The 18,893-nt window shown below is 41.0% G+C and overlaps 1 protein-coding gene across 1 annotated transcript; it reads right to left on the bottom strand.

Moving 5' to 3' along the window:
* Nucleotides 1–2,441: 2,441 nt before the first annotated feature.
* Nucleotides 2,442–17,727, bottom strand: eif4g2b (eukaryotic translation initiation factor 4, gamma 2b). Its single transcript, XM_005731570.1, has 21 exons — nt 17,613–17,727; nt 15,340–15,448; nt 13,205–13,270; nt 11,700–11,825; nt 10,277–10,379; nt 10,014–10,145; nt 9,560–9,626; nt 9,308–9,459; nt 9,057–9,167; nt 8,555–8,737; nt 8,201–8,342; nt 7,946–8,109; nt 7,680–7,793; nt 7,105–7,233; nt 6,812–6,916; nt 6,137–6,352; nt 5,654–5,912; nt 4,804–5,008; nt 4,396–4,604; nt 4,111–4,232; nt 2,442–4,023 (listed from the first exon to the last, which is right to left on the bottom strand). Exons 1-21 carry the CDS (start codon nt 17,725–17,727, stop codon nt 3,958–3,960), a joined length of 2,895 nt encoding a protein of 964 aa, XP_005731627.1. The 3' UTR covers nt 2,442–3,957.
* Nucleotides 17,728–18,893: the final 1,166 nt, after the last annotated feature.

The raw sequence follows: 18,893 nt of genomic DNA, 5'->3' as shown, positions 1-18,893 counted from the left end.
GAACATGCAAACTCCACACAGAAAGACCCTGGCCAGATGATGGGGTCTAACTCAGGACCTTCTTGCTGTGCGGCAACAGTGCTAACCACCGTGCCACTGTGTTGCAAATCTATGTATAACAGTACACTGTGTGAGCCCAAGAAGAAATAATTTAAACATCTTAGTTAGAGATGTCTTCTTTATTCCTTACTTTCCTGTCAAAAAAGTGAGATTTTTTTTGAGTGTGATAAAAAAAAACAACTATTCAGATTTTTTGATTAAAATGCATTTTGTACCAACCAGTGCTCTGTGATATACCAAATACACAAGCTCTTTTTAAAAATCCAATCTAATGCTGGGAATATAGAAAAGATCAATTCTAACATCAGGATGTTAGACCTATGAACATGTTTGTATATGTGTGTGATTACTTTGACTTTTGTTTTTAGAGGGGTTTTTTTGGATTTCCCATTTATCTTCAGAGGGAATTTCCCAAAACTCAGTGTCATTGTCCATGACCGTCCGTGGTGCAACAATAACGGCCTTTTAGTTGATAGCTCTGAGAAAATTCAATTCAGCTGAGTCACATCAGCAAGGCAGAGGAGGAGAAAACAGAAACAAAGAGAAAAGTCAGAGGAAGCGTACTTGACTCCAAGACGTTCTGTACAATATATAAAGGACTTTAAGAGGCTGCTCTGCTAAGTAAAAGTGTAGAAAGTCTGTAAAAGTGTACTTATTTACCTTCACTGCATAGTTTTCACATGATCTCTGTGTTGTCCCGTGAACACAACACAAGATGACTCTTCTAAGAGTGTGAGGAACAGTACCAAAGACCAGGTGTGCTTATTTTGCACAGACTTCGAGTCAAACAACAAATACCTGACTGGACGACACAGTTAACAAAAGTACTTTGAGTACTCAGAGTAGAAAAGCACTATATATATATATATATAAAAGCACTATATAAGGACCAGTCCATTTACCATTTTCAATTCACGTCTTAGGGATTTTCTTTATTTTCTTTATTGCTTTTATCCTGCAGACCAGAATGAGAGTACGCTTCACAACAGGCTGAAGACAAGACGGTTTAAAGATTTAACTGGATTTAGCTTAAAGGTGCATGAAGATGCAGTCTGGCTATGATGTTCTAGCATGCAATTTCATCCTGTCCCGTCTCAGTGAGATGAACTGGAAACGCAGAGCGACAGAATCAGAAGAGGGGAGCAAAAGAGCTACCCAGGCTCGGCGGGAAGTCGAGGCAGAGAGGCATCTGGCTGAGAAGGAGAGGCAGGAGAGAGTGGCCGAGTGCCTGAGCTGGAGGGAGAAGTACCAGGAGCTGGCTGACGTGTTTCAAGTTCAGGAAGACCTGAAGGCTCTGAGGCAGAATAAAGCAGTAAGACAGCACCACTGCTCTCACGCCCACTGAACAATTACAAAACAGTGGACACTACTGTGCTTTTGTGCCATCTCCCACCTTTTATCCCCAAACAGTCACGGAAGAAATTATTTGAACTGAGCATAAAATATACTGTTTAAATGATTATTTCCATCTTGAAAAATGTCCCTGAGTGATTCACTGTGGTACAATATTGCAAGTCACATGTTTGCAACAAGGCTGAAAGAAAAAAAAAAGTTTGTTCTGTACATTTTCATCTCTTTAAAGTAAAATCTTTAAGTGATTTTTTTTTTCTCAACAGTGTCAAGCCCACATCAAAAGCTACTTCCTGTGCATGACTGAAAGCGACCAGAGGGTTAAAATTCTCAAAAACCCAGATGGCACTCCGAGAAATTTCACAGTGAGATGATCCTACATCTCATACTCACATGAGAGCTGTGCATGTCTAGGTCTACAATACAGGACATTTAAAAAGTAAATCAGAAGCTTATGTTATGGTTTTTGTTCAGGAAGGAGATCCTGTATACATCTCCACTCCAGAGTCCAGCGTTGAAGAGCCTGAAAGGAGTTCATCTAGGTAAACAAAAACTTTGGCCACCAGGGGGAAGCCACACAAACTACAATCGTTCAGATATGGTAGCAACATAAGATTAAAATTCTAATTTACAAAAACGTGAAGGCAAATAGGTAAGTGTAAAGCTTTTCTCTGGTTGAAGACCACTATAAGAATTAATTGTGAACTGTATTCACTCAGGACCATGCTCAGGGTGACAGCACCACACATGGGGAGAGATCTGGGTCCGAGTCACTTTGATGAGCTGCCTGCCTATGGAGGAGAGCGACCCGACTCAGGCCCTCTGCGCAGAAGCAGGAAGGTGGTGGAATACTTCTGGATTTCCACAGATCAGGACTGACCACGAATGTAACCACATGCTGCTGGGAAAATCAAAGCACTCCAGTAGAGCTGCTGCTTGGAAGATTCAAACTGTTGTTCAAGTGTGAAGTATTTTATTGGACAGATGGAATATGTAACTGTAAAGCAGAGTAAATACAGGTAAACAGTAAGTGCTCATGTACTGACTTTATTGACATTAAAGCAATAGAGGTGCACAATAATTCTGAATACCTTACAATAAGACCCTAATCATATGTCTTAGACATAATCATGGCTTGAGAGTACAATTCTTGGTTAAGCCTGATGGTCATTTGTTTAGCTTTAGAAGGGAAATCAATTACAATTTATAGTTTGCCAATTTAAGAGCCAGACAAATCTAACATTTATTATTTTGAGCCCTCAATATAAAAACCAACCTCATCAGGGCCGCTTCAAAATCTAGTCGACATTACTCTTTTGATAAGTACACATTTCATCATGTGGGTGAAATAAAAAAAAAAAAAATCCTAATGAGATGTTAACACTTGTAAAACATGCAACGGCATCATTGTTAATGTCTGCTTCAATACATTTGTGCAATTAGGCCAGGATTAAACCAAATACTTCAGCATCTGCATGGGCTCAATATTCTTCTTAGTGGATTTCTTTATCCCAGCACAAAAAAAAAAAAAAAAAAAGCCCATCTAACTAAGAGGTAGAAACACAGGCAACTTTGAAACGTGACGACAGCAAACCAATGATTACAGATTTATTTTTTTTCTTTTTTAAATATTGTAACATTTGGAGAATGGGTATTGCAACCACTCATAATAATGATAAAAAAAAAAAGACAGGAAGAAAGGACAGAACAAAAAGATTAATGCTAATGAAAAAAAAGAAAAAAAAAACAGAAAAAAAACAACATGCTCATCATCAGGGACTATGAAGAGCACTTATTTAAAAAAAAACAAACAAACAAAAACAAACAAAAACAAAGTGGGAATTTAGTGAGCACATGTTGAATAAGAGACACCTTTATCAGTCATGAAATGTTTTGCCAGCTTGTGCTTCATTCAACTTCAGCGGGCCATCTAGGTTTAACGTGTGGTTCACGAGAAGGATCGCTGTGCAGCCCGTTTGTCTACATCCCGGTGCTGTTTTTAAGCATGTATGATAAAAAGCAATCCAGGCTAGGCCCTGATAGAAGATCACAAAAGCAGCTTGCTGACAAGACCTTATGTTAATGTTTCTAGTTGTTTGCTTTGTAACTAGAATTAGCAAAGATCGTGAAAGATTTGTCTTATTTTAGAGAGGAAAATCCTACATGTTCTTACCATAAAGCAGTTTCCTATCTGGGGGAGGTTTAAATCCGTAAGAAAAAGCAATACAGTGAAAATAAAGTTACAACCTAACGGAGCAAATTGAGAAAAACAATACATGGTTGAGCCACTCTAGAATTCATGTAGCTGATTAGGAAACAGATCTCAGAAAATTAGGCAACAGATTAAACAATGCTTCTCAGCCTATCATCATGGTGCAGGTGGTAGCACATGAGGCCCTGTCGGTAAAAGCTTTCGGTTTATATTTGCAAGACAAGCAGCCGAGTGCCACATCGTAGTGGTTAAATTAAGCATGGAGTTTAATAAGGTAACACAAGTCTAACAATAAGATACCGTTGATCTACGCCATGATGCTTCCGCTTGGTTTCTTAGTCTGCGTCGTCCTCAGATTCCTCCTCCTCTGCCGTCTCCAGCCAGGTGAGCCACTGGTTTACCTGAATTTTTACCAGAGAGAGAGAGAGCATATAAAACTTGTCAACTCTTGTGTTTTCTTTCTAACAAACTAAACTGCACTACTGTACCTGGAATAAAGCTTTTCCTTTTCCAGGGAATTCTTGGGTAATGTCTTCTTTCCATGCAAGGAAGGCTTCCTCTTCAATGATCTCCATGTCGTAGAAGTTGACAAAGTAGCGCAGTAGCATGCCTTGTTAAAAACAATAAACAAATGAATTAATATGCACTTAATTCACAACTCCTGCATTATTTATATTTCACTTTTGTAACTAATCAGAGTAATCAAGACTTCACATCCCTGCACTCCCCATTTCTTGTTGCTTACTAGCTAAACTGTACAAGATTTGCTTTACCTTTAGGGAACCCCCGGGCATTGCAGTGCACCTGCAAGGCGTAGAGGGCGCTGACCTGCAGCTCGGTATGGTCGTGCAGGAACTTCTGCATGACGGGCTTGAAGGCCAGCAGCAGCTGTTTCTCTTGTTCCAGCATCTCTTTAGAGGGCGCTGCCAGTTGCTCATCACCCTCTGCCTCGCACAACTCTTGGGAGATGTACTGGAGGAAACTGAAAAAAGATCAGAGGACAAATGTTAGTTAAACTTATTAAGAACTTCGTTACAATGCCTTAAATGTGTGACCTTGCGGCTATATATTTAGTGACATCGCAGACAAACCAACACTTGCATGCAATTTATAACTGTTATAAAAACAGACTAAGACTATCTTGGGAAAACAGATTCAGTCAAGTCCATCTGCAAATTTACCTGGTCATGAGGATGTTGACAAAGCCTTTATCAGTATGAAACTTGGGTGAAATGTTGTCTTTAATCCACTTGTAGATGGACTGTGGAGAGGGGTCTGCCTTTATCTGCTTCAGCAGCTCCTTCTCCAGCTTCAGCAGAGGGAACAGGAAGCTCAGGCCTTTCCCCTCCAGGATCTCCAGCATGCGGTCCTTGTTCTGATCAATTTCTACCAAGTGGGAGAGCAAGTCATGTATTAGCCAGACAGAACGTGCTCCTGATATGACCCAGGTAATTAAGGTTTCAGAAAGTGATCATTTTAATATGGTCAGGAACAAATATTTAGCTCCATCCTATTAAGATTTCATTTACTCACAATACTCCAACATAACATGCACAAGAAGCATCATTACCTACAAATCTCTTCTGACAAACTGACATTTGGCAGGACTGTATGTTACTGTAACTTCATTTAAATATGAATGTAATGTTGTCTCATTCAGACATCATCGATGGGGGATGGGGCAAACTTGAATATTCACTGGGTACTGTACAACTATTCTGGTGATCGTTATACTGTAAACTGGAGGGAAATGCTGAGAATATAAAATGACAGAATAAAAGAAGCCTAATAGATGAGGGGAGAAATCACTTTGGCATTTTTTCCAGGAGGGGGTAGAGTAACCCTGTGCTCTCTTCCATCTGAGATTTTATTCCACACTTGCTTCTCCCCCTCCCTTTGCCACTATTGCCAAGTGCTTATTGGTGATTTTAAGATTTATCTGTTGTGAATTGTTGCTATATTTAAAAATAAATAAATAAAAATAAATAAATAAAATAAAATCCTGAATTGGTAGATGGATTGGGGGCCTACCTGGGAGCATCTTCTGCATATTGACCTTGCTCTGCTGGAAGAGGTCAGTGAGCCACTCACGATCCTTGAGCTTGGCCGTCTGCTGCAAGCAGAGCAAGAAGAGTGGGAAGTGGGTTCCGTTCTCCAGGGGGTGAGCCAGCTCCGCCACGCTCACCAGCTCTGCGATGATAGCCCGAGCCGCAAACTGGGCCAGATAAGACTTCACCAGGGGCACGTCCACCTCGATCTTAGGGCACTGGTCCAGGACGTTAAGGAAAGCCTAAAATGAGTGAGGGGAGAAAGAAAATACCTCAAGCATGAAGAATAACACTATGCCCTTCTGGGTTCAGTGACATACGATGTAATTAGTCACAAATAATTACATCAATCTCAGTGAAATAATTGTGAAATAGTAAAAGAGCTTTTCTTGTCTTTAAACGTACTGAATGTGTTTGTGCTCAAACACAGAAATGCTCTCCAATACTGAATGAACAGCAGACGTACCTGCATGAAGTTCTCCCCAGTGATGAGGCCCTCAGTGCGGAGTGTGTGAATCAGAGTGCTGGCGTGCTCTTTGTCCTCATCTGGACAATCCAGGGAGCACACAATGATCTTACTGAGCATCTCTGGCAGGAAATGCTTTGGAGCCTTCATCTCTCTCACGCCACTCACAGCCTCAGTCAGGTTCTTAGTGTTCAAGTACTCAGTCATGATTGCCTCCTAAACGGAGTAGGCAAGCACATGAACAGAACTGAACCGTGGTCACTCTGATCACCCAGCATAACAAACTCATCCGTAGGTCTTGTGGTTTCATCTACTCTGTATGCACATGCTGAGGAGGTAAAATGCTTCAAGTCTAATTCATCTTTTTAGTAGCAAGCAGATTATCTTGCAGTACACCAAAGTGCTTACATAAATATATTTTGCCACTTCTATATTTCACCAGTGATGAATAGAAACTGCTAAACAGGGAGGCTTACCAATATTTATAAGTGAACTGCTTTGCTGTTATGGTTACATCAGACAGTGTAGCAAACCTTTTGGAAACCTGACCTGCAGTTTTAATTCAATTGTGAGTATGCTGTGGTAAAGCTTTTTATTCATGAGGATTTTACATGATTGTCAAGTGTTGCTTCAGCCTGGAACACATGCTTATGTGACAGAAACTGTTCTCCCTACCGTCATTTTAAGAAGCTCCTCCTTTGCAGGAGGTGGTTTCTTGTTAGTCTTCTGCGGTTTCTCTTGAATAGGTGGAGGGTTGGTCTTCAGGCCAAGCTGTGGAGGCTGAGGGGAAAAGTCATGTATTTGAGTTCACAGATACAGCTCTCCAACAAAACGACACTTCAATCTGTGATTTAATGTTTGCTGTTTATATGCTAGTTGTACAACAACCAGTTTTTTTGTTGTTTTTAAAAACTCACCAACGGTTCTCTTAGATTAACTCACTGACAAACAAGTAGACACTCTCATACCTGTCCCAGAGGGGGAGTCTGAGTGCGTGGGGGTTGGGCACTGGGAGGCATCATGGTCGGGATCTGGGGCTGGAGCTTGGGCACCTGGTTCTTATTGAGGAGGAATGACTGAGCAGGCCTGAGGCTGATCTGTGGGGCCATGAGGCATCATGAACAAATGAGACAATAGTATTAGTCTTTGTATGTAACAAAAACAACTCAAGTTCCATATCAGCTATAAATAAAATGCCCTCATATCTCATAATCGCAGTCAGCGGACCCTGTTGCCAGTTTGAATAAAAAGAGAAGTGGAGGAGGGACAGAAAAGAGGAGATTAAAGACAGAGACGATAGTAAAAGAAAGACTAGCAGCAGGTTGGATTCCTCAGAATAACGCGTCTTTTTATAATCACTGGGCATCACGACTCAACACAGGACATTAGGAGAGCAGAATGCAGCCTTTACAGGCTAGTGTAAAACATTTGATGTTTTAACTTTGTTAAATCTTTTTTTAGTATGACACACACAAAAAAAAAAAAAAAGAAAAAAAAATTTTTTTTGGCAACAATTAACTCAGCCACGCTAGGAGATACTTACCTCGTCAGCATTGAGCTGTCCTTTCTTGCTGAATCGTGGAGGCATGTCCTTGGACTGGACCTGCTGCTGGGCCATGTGGTTCTGGTTCTGGTTGAGGAAATGCTGGTTCTGAACCTATAAGTGTTCACACAGGCAAAAAGATTCAAATGATCAAAGACAGTCAAAAGCAGCTAAACAGGTTCTATAATTTGTTTCCCCATTTCCACACAGCTTTAACCTGGAGAACTTTAAGACTAAACTAATGTAAACTTTCAAAAGCAGGCTACCTGGTTGGACTTAACAAAAGACTTGGGCCCCATGTCAAACTGTGACTGAGGTGGAGGGGCAATGTGGCCACCGTGGCCATTGAAGAGTGGGTTGGTGCGATGGCGTCCCATAGTAGGCGAGTACCTGTCCTGAATAACCCCCGGGCCAGTTCCAATCCCACTGCCTGAGAGAACAAAGATGTTTTAAGATGGCCTCGTACAACGAAAACAAAAAAGGAAGTGCACAGGCATACATGATACAGGAACAAAACACACCTGGCATCTGTCCAAACATGTCAGCCAAACCCCCAAGAGTCTCCCTGTCCAGTTTCATTCTGCTGGGCATGAAAGGGCTTTCCAGGAAGAAGTCCATCCTCATCCCCTGAGACATGGGTGCTGGGATGAAAACACCCAAATCCTACAACAACATGCATGACAGAATCAGTCAATAACTGTGCCACAGTCCAGAATTCAAATTCAATATTAACCATTTTGAAAACTCTGAACTAAATTAAACACATTTCAGAGTGGAAACCTTTAACTGTCTGCTTACTTCTCGCATCACATTTATCCTTGCTAATGTACAGAAACGTAAACACAATGAACTGAACCCTTAAATAATGGACTCGCCTTCACTGCATCTTGACGGATCTGGTTAATTGTCTTTGGTCCGTTATCGATGAAAGCCTTGCGGGGGACCCAGTTGTTTTCTCGAAGTTCCACTGTATCTTGCAGCAGGAAGCGGATCCTAGCGGGCAACTCCTTGTTGTTCATTAAGGATCGCATACGGCCAAAGTACTGATCCATTAAAGACTGATGACAGGATGGAGAGAGAGAGAAAAAGGAAGTGAGCAAAGAGCAGTTCGTAAATAAAGTTTTAGAGCTGATTTTATATCAACGCTGGCTGGGTCAATTGCCTTCACGGTTCTGTCTGATGGAGTAAAAACAATAAATGCACCTACTTTTCTTGCATTTAACAAACTAATGATTCAACTTTGTGACCTATGAATGTTAGTTACACAGTCATTTTTAATAAATAAATTTTAAAAAAGTGTTGAATTGAGATGTTGTGTTTACACCTTAAGCCTATACACAGCCTCTCCAAACAGCTATAGTTTATGAAAGCTGTCACCTTTGCTTTCTCATGGTCGAGTCTCGGCCCCACTGTTCTCATTATCTGACAGAGGCATTCCAGATCCTCCCCCATATCCTTGAGCTGGACTCTCTTCTTCTTTTCCAGAAGCTTCAGAGCGCAGGGAAACAAGGGAGAATTGTCATGGAATATGTAATGGATCTATATTCTGGTTTATCTTGCAAATAAGAACCCCAGAATTAAAAGATAAGATTATTAAACACAATTTAAAAAAATAAATAAATCCATACTGTCTTGATGCATTTATGAAGGATAGATTCATGGATGAGGTCAAGTTTGCCAAGTTCCCCGATGAATTTAATGTTGCCAAGCATCTTGATCTTGGCAATGGCACGCTGCTCCTCCTCCTCCGAAGTAAGAGGGTTGTCATGTTTGTCATAGACTGAGGCGAAAAGATTATCAGAGGTAAGCAACAAAAAGTTTATGTAACTAACCACACCACGAGGACCTCTTGGGAGATTCACAAAGACAAACGGACTTACTTTCAACATTTCTGGTGCGGTTCTCAAATTCATCTTGAAGCTTGGAAATCAGCAGTCTTCTGAAGGTCTACAAAAACCAGACAAAACCCAATGTTTGAACAGTTAAAAAAAATGAATTCAAGGCATTTCCATAAAGGTTAACAAAAAGTGTTAGGACTTGCTTTTTTCATTTGAATAAATGGGGATTTTAAAAACAATAGTCATTTAAAAAAAACAAAACAACAACAACAACAAAAAAAAAAAAAAAAAAAACACACACACACACACACACACACACACACACACACACACACACACACACACACACAATTATCCTTTTCAAAAGTAAAGTGTTCCTAATGACTTTAAACTGTGTTGAGCAGGCCTAATAAAACAGCAAGGTCACAAACAGAAAAACTTTGCTGTATCACAGACTGAAAAGAATATTTTGCAGCAGAACATCAGTGAGACTCACTGTGCTCTGCTTTTGGGGTGTCTGGATATCAGGTGAAGTGCCATCAAAGTTTGGTGCGTCCTCTGCCAAGCGCAGACATAGCTGAGCATAGAGCGAGCTATATTTCGGCTCTTCTAAGGCTTTGTCTACAATCTGAAATGCAGAAACAAAACCAGGGAGGTCATTAAAGCACGTAGTGTATGAATCACTCAGAGCAGCCGGCCAAGTATAGATGCATACATTTCCATTTAGCTTCGTTCCAAAGAATACAGATAAGTGCTTACCAGCAAGATGATTCCTTTAAGGACGAGTTTTGAATCTACGCCCACATTCAGGAGCTCAAGGCATAGCTTGTCAAACTTCTCAGGCGTGAGTTTGTTGAGTATGCTAACAAAAGAAAAAAAAAAAAAAAAAAAAAAAAAGGAAGAAAGAGAGGTAGCAAGACTAAATATTAGAATCTGAACACTTATTAGATTTTAAGGATTTTGACTGGATATAATGATTGCCCAAGACCAAAAAGTAGGCATGTGATATTGCCAAGAAGGTTCTGTTTATTGTAAGGGGGGAAAACAACAAAAAAAAAAAACAACAACAACAACGACCAAAAAAGAAAAAAAAAAAAAAGAAAAAAAAAAAAGACAGAAATCCTGAGCTCAGATCCTGAGCCTTCTGTGGTCAACACTGGCAAGCTTAGATTGCCAGAGGAAACACTGTCACCCGATCTTTTGTACTTGTGAACATCTCCTGATACATACAAAGCAGAGCTTAAGTGCCTTTAGCAAAACACATGCCATGTAAGTGACTCCAGCCCTACGAAATTCAATACTTAATTTCTAATCAAGTTGGAATAATCTCAATAAGAGGTATAAACACCTTAATGAAAACCAAAATTATATTCTTTTGGTAAATCCCTTCATGGATTGCCACAGCAGATCATCAGCCTTCATCTCACCCCATCCCTAGCATCCTCCATCACACCATCCGGCAGCATGTCCTCCTTCACTACATCCACAAATCTTGTTCAATATATCCACTGACCCTCCTCTGCACATATCCAAACCATCTCAGCCTTGCCTATCCAGCTGTCCCTCTGATGTACTCCTCTCTAATCCTGGCCAAACTGATCACTTCCAATGGAAACCATAACATCTTCAGCGCTGCCAACTAACTCAGGCTCCTGTCTCTTTTCTTAGTACCGCTGACTCCAAACCATCATAGCAGGTCTTACGTCTTGTAAATCTTCACTTTCACTCTTGCTTCTATGCTTTTGTCACAAATCACACCTGAGTGTCAACTCCACCCTGCCAGCACTCTCTTCCTCACTAGTACATCTGTCTCACTCTCATTCACACACAGCCCATAGAGACTCCTGCCTCCATCTTACCTATTCATCACCACAGTAAACAATGACCCACAAAACAAAATAAATCAATACCAATAATAAATTAATTAATCTTAACTCTTAAGCTGGTATTTAACAGATTCCACAGAGGTCTGCACAAAACAAAAGTATAATTTGGATGAAGATTAAACTTGATTTACAGACAGGTTTACTGTGGCATCCAAACACTGATCTGTTTAGATGAATTTGTTTAGTTGTTTCGTCTGAGCACAACTGAAATGGGTTAAGTCGCAATTAAAAAAATAAATAAAAAAAATCTCTCTCTCAGTCAACCCTTTAAATATGCATCGGGAGTTGAACCTTACCCCCTCACTTTCCTGAAGATTGCATCGTGTCGCTCTTTTTCGTTGCTGGAGTTGACATCTCGTCTAGTGCTTCGTGAAGGAACCCATCTCTGAACGCTTTGCCCTGGGGTTTTCCCCAGGAACTCGCTGTAGAAATACAGAGCAAGAGATTGTGTATACTGGCACAGAATCTCAATTTGTGGTGGGTAAATAGAAATGCGCAATTGTTCAAGCATAGAGCTTAATACCACACACTCATCACAACAGTGATCCCCGCAGGTCTATCTGCCCCCTCAAAGCATGCAGCAGAGCAGCAATAATTACAATTAGGTGTTAAATAAAAATAAGTCTTGGTAGCCGGGGATCAGTCCGCCAGGGCTTCCGGCTCCTGGCCACTGCCCGGCACACAATGCACCTACGGCACCTCCTGCGAGTGGTGGGCCTGCGGGAGGATGGGCCCATGTCCCCTTTTCAGGCTGCACCCAACCGGCCCCCATGGACTAAGGCCCGGCCACCAGACGCTCGCCCTCGGGCACCCTCCCTGGGCCTGGCTCCACGGCGGGGCCCCGGTAACCCTATCCCGTGAAGGGTAAACTGTTCCCTCAACATTTTCCTCATAAGGGTCTTCTGAAATGCTCTTTGTCTGGTCCCTCACCCAGGACCAATTTGCCATGGGAGACCCTATCAGTAGCCAAAAGCCCCCAGACAACATAGACCCTGGGATCCCTGGGACATACAAACCCCTCCACCACGATAAGGTGGTGGAGGAGTTTGTTCTCTCAACATCCTCGAGGTCTCTACAGGAGGCTCCTTAAAGGCACTTAAATAGGGGGAATTTGTTTTGTGATATCCCTTATTTCGTGATCACCCTTAGAGATAGGGTGAGAAGTTCAGCCATCCGGGAGAGGCTCAGAGTAGAGCCGCTGCTCCTGCACATCGAAAGGAGCCAGCCGAGGTGGTTCAGGCATCTGACAAGGATGCCTCCTGGGTGAGGTGTTCCGGGCATGTCCCACCCAGAGGAGGGGACATGCCCGGAACATGTCCCCTCCTCCGGGCAGACCCAGGATACGCTGTAGAGATTATATCTCTCGGCTGGCCTGGAAACGCCTTGGCGTTCCCCCAGATAAGCTAGAGGAGGTGGCTGGAGAGAGGGAGGTTTGGGCTTCTCTGCTTAGACTGCTGCCCCCGCAACCCGGCCCCAGATAAAGCGGAAAAAGAAGATGGATGGATGGATAAAAATAAGCCTCTCACTAAAAGCAGTCAAAAATATTTTTAAATGGTCAACACAAATGTTAATGCATTGCCAACTTGTTAAATACTTTTTAAAACTCCTTTGTTGTAAAGTGATCTCAGGCTTCCCAGAATGGTAAACACGTTTGGGCAATCTGCAGCTATTATGTTGCATGACATCAGGGTAATCAAGATTTTCTAGTGAATCTCTTCCACACTGGGGGAATGAATAATAATACCTACTGATTCCTTATTACAACCAATTAGTTTATCACATATTAAGTACACATACAAACCTGTTGCCGACAGTCTTGGGATAGTGCTGAGGTGCACCCCTACCACCTCCTCCCCCCGAAGAAGCACTGCAGAAGTAAACAACACAGTGGAACACTTAAAATTCATGCAGCACTGGTGTGCTTTTTCATTCAACCTTCAGTTGCACTAAAGAACACACTGAGAGAAAAGCACTCACTAAAAATACATTTTTAAAACTGCACAGTTGGATAATTAACTATTGTAAAGAGCTACATAGATATAAAATAACACACCGCACAACACAAAATATCTTTCCAATTAAACTGTAGCACCGCAACTGATCACTGGATTTACAACTATCATCTAGTTTTTGTAATCGCTAGAAGAACAAAGCTCGCTTGAAATCCTATAAGGCACTAAATATACAAATTAATAAAAATTAAACTAAACTGAGAAGTAGTAAAGGTTTGGCAGGGCCAAGAGCTTTATGAATAAGACTCACTTGAGGCACTTATGCCAGTTATTAGAGAGCCAGTAACAGTTTGTGTTTGCTGACAAAGAATTGTTATATTTATGAATTGCATGACAAATTCAATCCATCTGCAAGAAGAAAGGTTAACTCCAAATGTAAAGTCAGCTTGGTAAAAATGCAGTTCTCTGGTATAGCCCTTACTTTTATGTTGTATTGTTGGATCGAATTTAGTTTCCTTCTACTTAATTTATGTGGATTGCATTCAGAAGTTGCTCAGCAAATTAACCCATTATTGCATTAATATTTTTTTGTTGTTGCTGCCATTTTGACTTAAATTATTTAGGTCTGTTCTTTTCTGAAACATTGGTAGTTCATATTCCCAAAACAGCTTCTACTTAAATAGAAGTAAATTAACACCAATAGGATGAAAAGACAATGCTATTGGTGTATCCATCACTGGTGCTTATTGTACATGAGGAGAGACAAAAATATAATGTATAGCTCCACACTCAGGGGTTAAAGTGGGCAGAATGAGCTGGAACTGCAACGTTTAAATGAACAAATATCAGCAAACACAGTATCAGCAAAACTGTCTCTGTGCAGTTTTTCCTCACTGTCTGTCTGCTAGCTAAAGGTACAGCTACTTTATTTCCCAGGGAGCTAAAAGAAGGAGCGATGAAGCCGCTCAGAGACAAAGAAAGAAGAAGGTTATTTCTAAAGTTAAGGAGTACTTTGTGACATTTGAAAGGGAAATTTTAAAGATTTTGTGTAAAAGTATGACAATTAATTAGTTTTTTTTTTTTAATGAACAGATATTGGTCAGATATAAACTCTGAAAGGACAATGTCAGGTTACACTATGTTTAGATGGAATTAACTTCAGTTACAATCATTTTGATTCACTCACTGAATTCCACCTTTATATTGCCTGGGTGCTGGAAATTAGCCGTGACAATCCGTGTTAACATCTGCTTTGCTGTTTAACGCAAGTCAGCTGATCACAGCCTGCACACAAAATCTACTAGTGGTCACAACAGACATTAATGTGACATTTCTAAGTCATGCCCCCCACTCTCCACCACTACAGATGATCTACAACTGCCAAATCCCAACCGTACTCCTTTCTCTGTTTAGATGTGGAGGCAGCATCCATCTACAATGCAAGCAACAGCAGCTAGGTAGTTTTTATAAAATTCTTTTAGTTTTTACTCTGCTTGGGTTCTACACAACAGATGCTCAAGCTTTCATTACCATTAAGGTTGAACAATTGTTTCTATTCGTGTGACTTCAAAATAGTTGTATTATTATCATTATATTAACACATGAGGTTCAGCTTCCTTTGCAAAAACAAACAAATTTATTCATACAAAAGACCTTACTTTTCCCAGTTACCTCAGTCAAGTATCTGTACCTCTACTCAAGTGAAGAATGACTGTAACTTTGGCTACTTCTGCCTGCAGATGTGCTGCCTTTATCAACATCCAACCAATAGGACAGAAACCCTTTCAAGGATCAGTCTGTATACCCAACCCCCTTTTTCAAAAGGTCTCACAAAGAATTGCCTGACAGCCATTTTGAGCCTTCCCACATCCTGCTTTGTTCTATAGGCCGGAAGTTCCTGCTCAAAATGCTAGCAGAGGGCTAACCATGGGGAGAAAAAGAAAATTCCATGTTGGCATTTCCTGTACAGGCCATGACTTATTACCTGAAACGAGAAGCACCCCCTTCTGCAATCACACTCTCCACTTTGGCGGCTTGAGAATGAAGAATACTCAAAAGAATAAGAAGAATAGGAAGGGATGGGGAAAACGGTGCTGAGGAAGAGAAAAGGGAATGCAATTAGCCACTATAGGGGCTCTGGGAAAACAAGACAGGCACGGACTACACGATTAGAGAAACGTTAAACAGGACACGATTAGGTTTTAAAAAAAAATACCCAAAGACATTTACACGACTGAAACAATTCCGTGACTAGGTCTTCCGAGGCCCAGCCACTCACAGAAAAGAATAAATAAAAATAAATAAATAACATAAACCTGCCTCTTTACTTAAGCAAGTTATACACGAACCCACTACATATGTGTTTGCTGAACACTGATTAAGTGGCATGATAAAACGATATTAAATGTCGAAATGTAAACATTTGTGCAGGTCTTTGCTCGGCTACAACAAAGCAAAGGTGCGTCAGCTAACTGGCTAACCTAATTAGCTAGCCTGGTGGGTCTCTAAAGCCATAGACTACGTCACGACATTGCTAAGATTTTTAGAATTTTTTCCATAAACCGTGTTTTAACATTATAGTTTTCTACAATTTACCAAGTGTTAAATGAGAAGCGTGACGCTACGTGGAAATAGATGCTTGGGGTTACACTGGCTCTCCACAGTTGGTGCTTTGTGTTGCTTTGCTGCTATAGCTCGAAAAGAGGACCAGTCTGCATACCCAGCGCTGCACCGTGTTGCAGTGAAACAGGGCAGGGCAAGCATGGCTGGCTAACGTTTACAGCCGATTCTTCGTGTCGCCATCCCATCCCTTGCTGAGATTACTTATACAGATTTCATACGAGTGTTGAAGCGAACTTGGCTGAATCTGTGTGGTGAGACTCGTGAATTTAATCATTTAGCGGACCCATTAACACGTTTGTGTACTTTTAAGTTTTAGTTGGAGTAGCTAAAGGACGACGCCATTTTCTACCTTTATTTAAATTAGCCGAGACATCTGCAAGCTAGGCTATCCACCGGCTCTTGAGCTAATATGCTATAGTTAGCTTAAGCAAGCTGTTGGTAGACGTTTCAATTTTAGCTTACTAGCTAGCAGAAGCCATTTTGGAAAAACCAGTGCGGTCGTGTAAAGGAAAGAAATGTCTTACCTTCACCAAAGCAACTTCAGTTTTGTTTTGTTGTATGACTACCAAAGAAGAAATGAGAAGATTTATAAATAAAGAGGGTTTTGCGTTGGGTATTAGGATAGCTAATAGCAGAGAGATAGCCGCATAAACACACACACACAAACCCCTTACTGGCCGCTTTGTTTGCATTAGCTAGCTGGTAGAGAGCCCAAAAGCTAGTAGCCTTATGGGGGCAGAAATGTCACCAATTTGCATCACCACGCATCTTGTTGCCATGTCAATTCTGTCCAATCACACCAAAGATATGTTTTTAAGGCGTTTCTACTATCCAATGAGAGCACCGCCTTATTTATTTGATTGACACACAATTCAACCTATGGCGCACAGGGACAAATCAACTAATCACTATATTTTTTTCAGTAATTTACAAAACTGACGAATTTTTAAAGTAAAGGTTTTTAAAAAAATTGTACAAAACGGATTTGATTATATTTGAGTTTAAGTTATGAGAAAGTAATTCTTACTATTGACCACTGGCTATTTCTTAATAACCTTATTTTGCTTTTCTGTTCTTTTTTGTAAATACTTTTTCGAATAGTTTTGGGAAAGCTTCACACCATACATTGTGAGTGTTTTCACACTGTGGGAAGCCCCATAAACATGCTTAGTTCTGTAATGTTTTCCCTCAGTATATATTTTAGTTGGTCATGTTGTTCAGAAAAATTACACTTCACATTTATATGGACTTCACACTCTTACCCTTTTGACTCACCAATCAAATGAAAGTATTTTTAGGGCCCGAGCACCGAGAGTGCGAAGGTCCTATTGTATCTGCTCCGTTTATTATTATTATTATTATTATTATTATTATTCAGGCAAAACAAGGGCCTTTTTGAGGGCCTAAACATGCTCAAAAACTCTTGAAAGTTTGCACACATGCCAGGTCTGGTGAAAAATTGGTATTTTAATGGTTTTACATATGAGCACTGGGAAATGGCTCTACAGCGCCACCTATGCCTTGTTAAATGCAGCCCTACGACCACATCGTTTGAGCTACATGTATGAAATTTGGCACACATGTGTAACATGCCAAGACGAACAAAAAAGTCTGTGGGGGCCCATTGACGCAAACCCAACAGGAAGTCCGCCATTTGGACGTGAAGGTGACATTTTGGCTCTAATTTTGCCATTTCCATGCCTCGAACTTTTTCGAACTCCTCCTTGGGATTTGGTCGTATAAGCTTCATCTTTGGTCAGTATCAACTACACACCTGGGCCATGTTAAATTGGGGAGCTTTTGAGTTTTCACAATACGGTGAAGCCGTGGCGCCACGGCGAATTTCGATGACTCGCCATGAAAATCTTATTGCCTCTCATTTTGTCATACATTTTCTGACCTTGACCAAAGTGAACACATATGATAAGGCTCCACCCCTGAACATATTTCAACTGCCATATTTGACATCAGAGACAGCGCCACCTAGTGGGAACAGGAAATGTCATGTTTTACACTTTGGGGTTGGTCTTGGGTTACAGTGAAAACTGTGACTTTTCGCAAAAGGGTGTGACCCCAGCAGCATGGCGAACTTTGATGTCACGCCATGATGAAACGAATTAGTATAACTCAATGAAATCCAGTCTGATCAGTACCAGACTTTACAGGCATGATGTCATACCCGCCCTGAACAGATTGATGTGCCCATTGTCGGGAATACGCAGAGCGCCACCTAGTGGCAACAGGAAATGTCATGGCTTTAATTTTGTTGTACTGATTTTCACAGGTTCATCGTGGCCACCTCAAAAGCGGTGAATATCACCATCAGTCCTTCATGATGCTTTAGTGCGAAAATTGTGAGTTTAAACTGAATGGCGCACCCTGATGGCAACGTGGTTAACCATGAAAAATGAAGTTGCTTTTGAGGGGCTTGGAAAGTTTAAAAAGTCTTGAAATTTGGTGCATACCTCCAATGTGATGAGGGCTTTTTTGTTATGTGATCATTTTCATTGAATATCCCAAAATGGCTCCACAGCGCCCCCTACAAAATTTCAAAACATCAGCCCCTGCTCTGTGTTTTATGTATGAGTCTGAAACCTGGTAAGCTTATAGGAGATATCAAGATGTACAAAAAAGTCTCTTGGAGCAATATCCCAAATCCAACAGGAAGTCAGCCATTTTAAAATTAATGTGCAATTTTGACGACATTTTGCCCTCTTTCCAGGCACCGTACTTTGACGAACTCCCAAGGGATTTCATCAGATTGACGCGATCTCCAGTGCGTGGCATCTAACGACCTTTGTGATGTTAAATTGCAAAGCTTTTTACGTTCAGGGAAACGAGGTGGTCATGGCGGCACGTTGAGTTTCAATCACTCGCCAAAAAGCAGTAATCTGCTGTCACTCAAAAACACCATGT

This window comes from Pundamilia nyererei, unplaced genomic scaffold (genome assembly GCF_000239375.1).
Source record: "Pundamilia nyererei isolate P.nyererei 1_Seehausen unplaced genomic scaffold, PunNye1.0 scaffold00043, whole genome shotgun sequence".
Taxonomy (NCBI): domain Eukaryota; kingdom Metazoa; phylum Chordata; class Actinopteri; order Cichliformes; family Cichlidae; genus Pundamilia; species Pundamilia nyererei.
The sequence above is the reverse complement of the archived record's forward strand: the minus strand, read 5'-3'. Positions and strand labels throughout refer to the sequence as shown.

What these genes read in the sequence shown, in the direction of transcription:
- eif4g2b (XM_005731570.1), bottom strand. Translation starts at nt 17,727, where the DNA reads ATGAAGCTTATACGACCAAATCCCAAGGAGGAGTTCGAAAAAGTTCGA. An exon ending in CATGTTTGGACAGATGCCAG is followed by an intron (nt 8,110 to 8,200) that starts GTGTGTTTTGTT and finishes TTGTTCTCTCAG; the next exon opens with GCAGTGGGATTGGAACTGGC. An exon ending in GACAGCTCAATGCTGACGAG is followed by an intron (nt 7,234 to 7,679) that starts GTAAGTATCTCC and finishes ATGGCCCCACAG; the next exon opens with ATCAGCCTCAGGCCTGCTCA.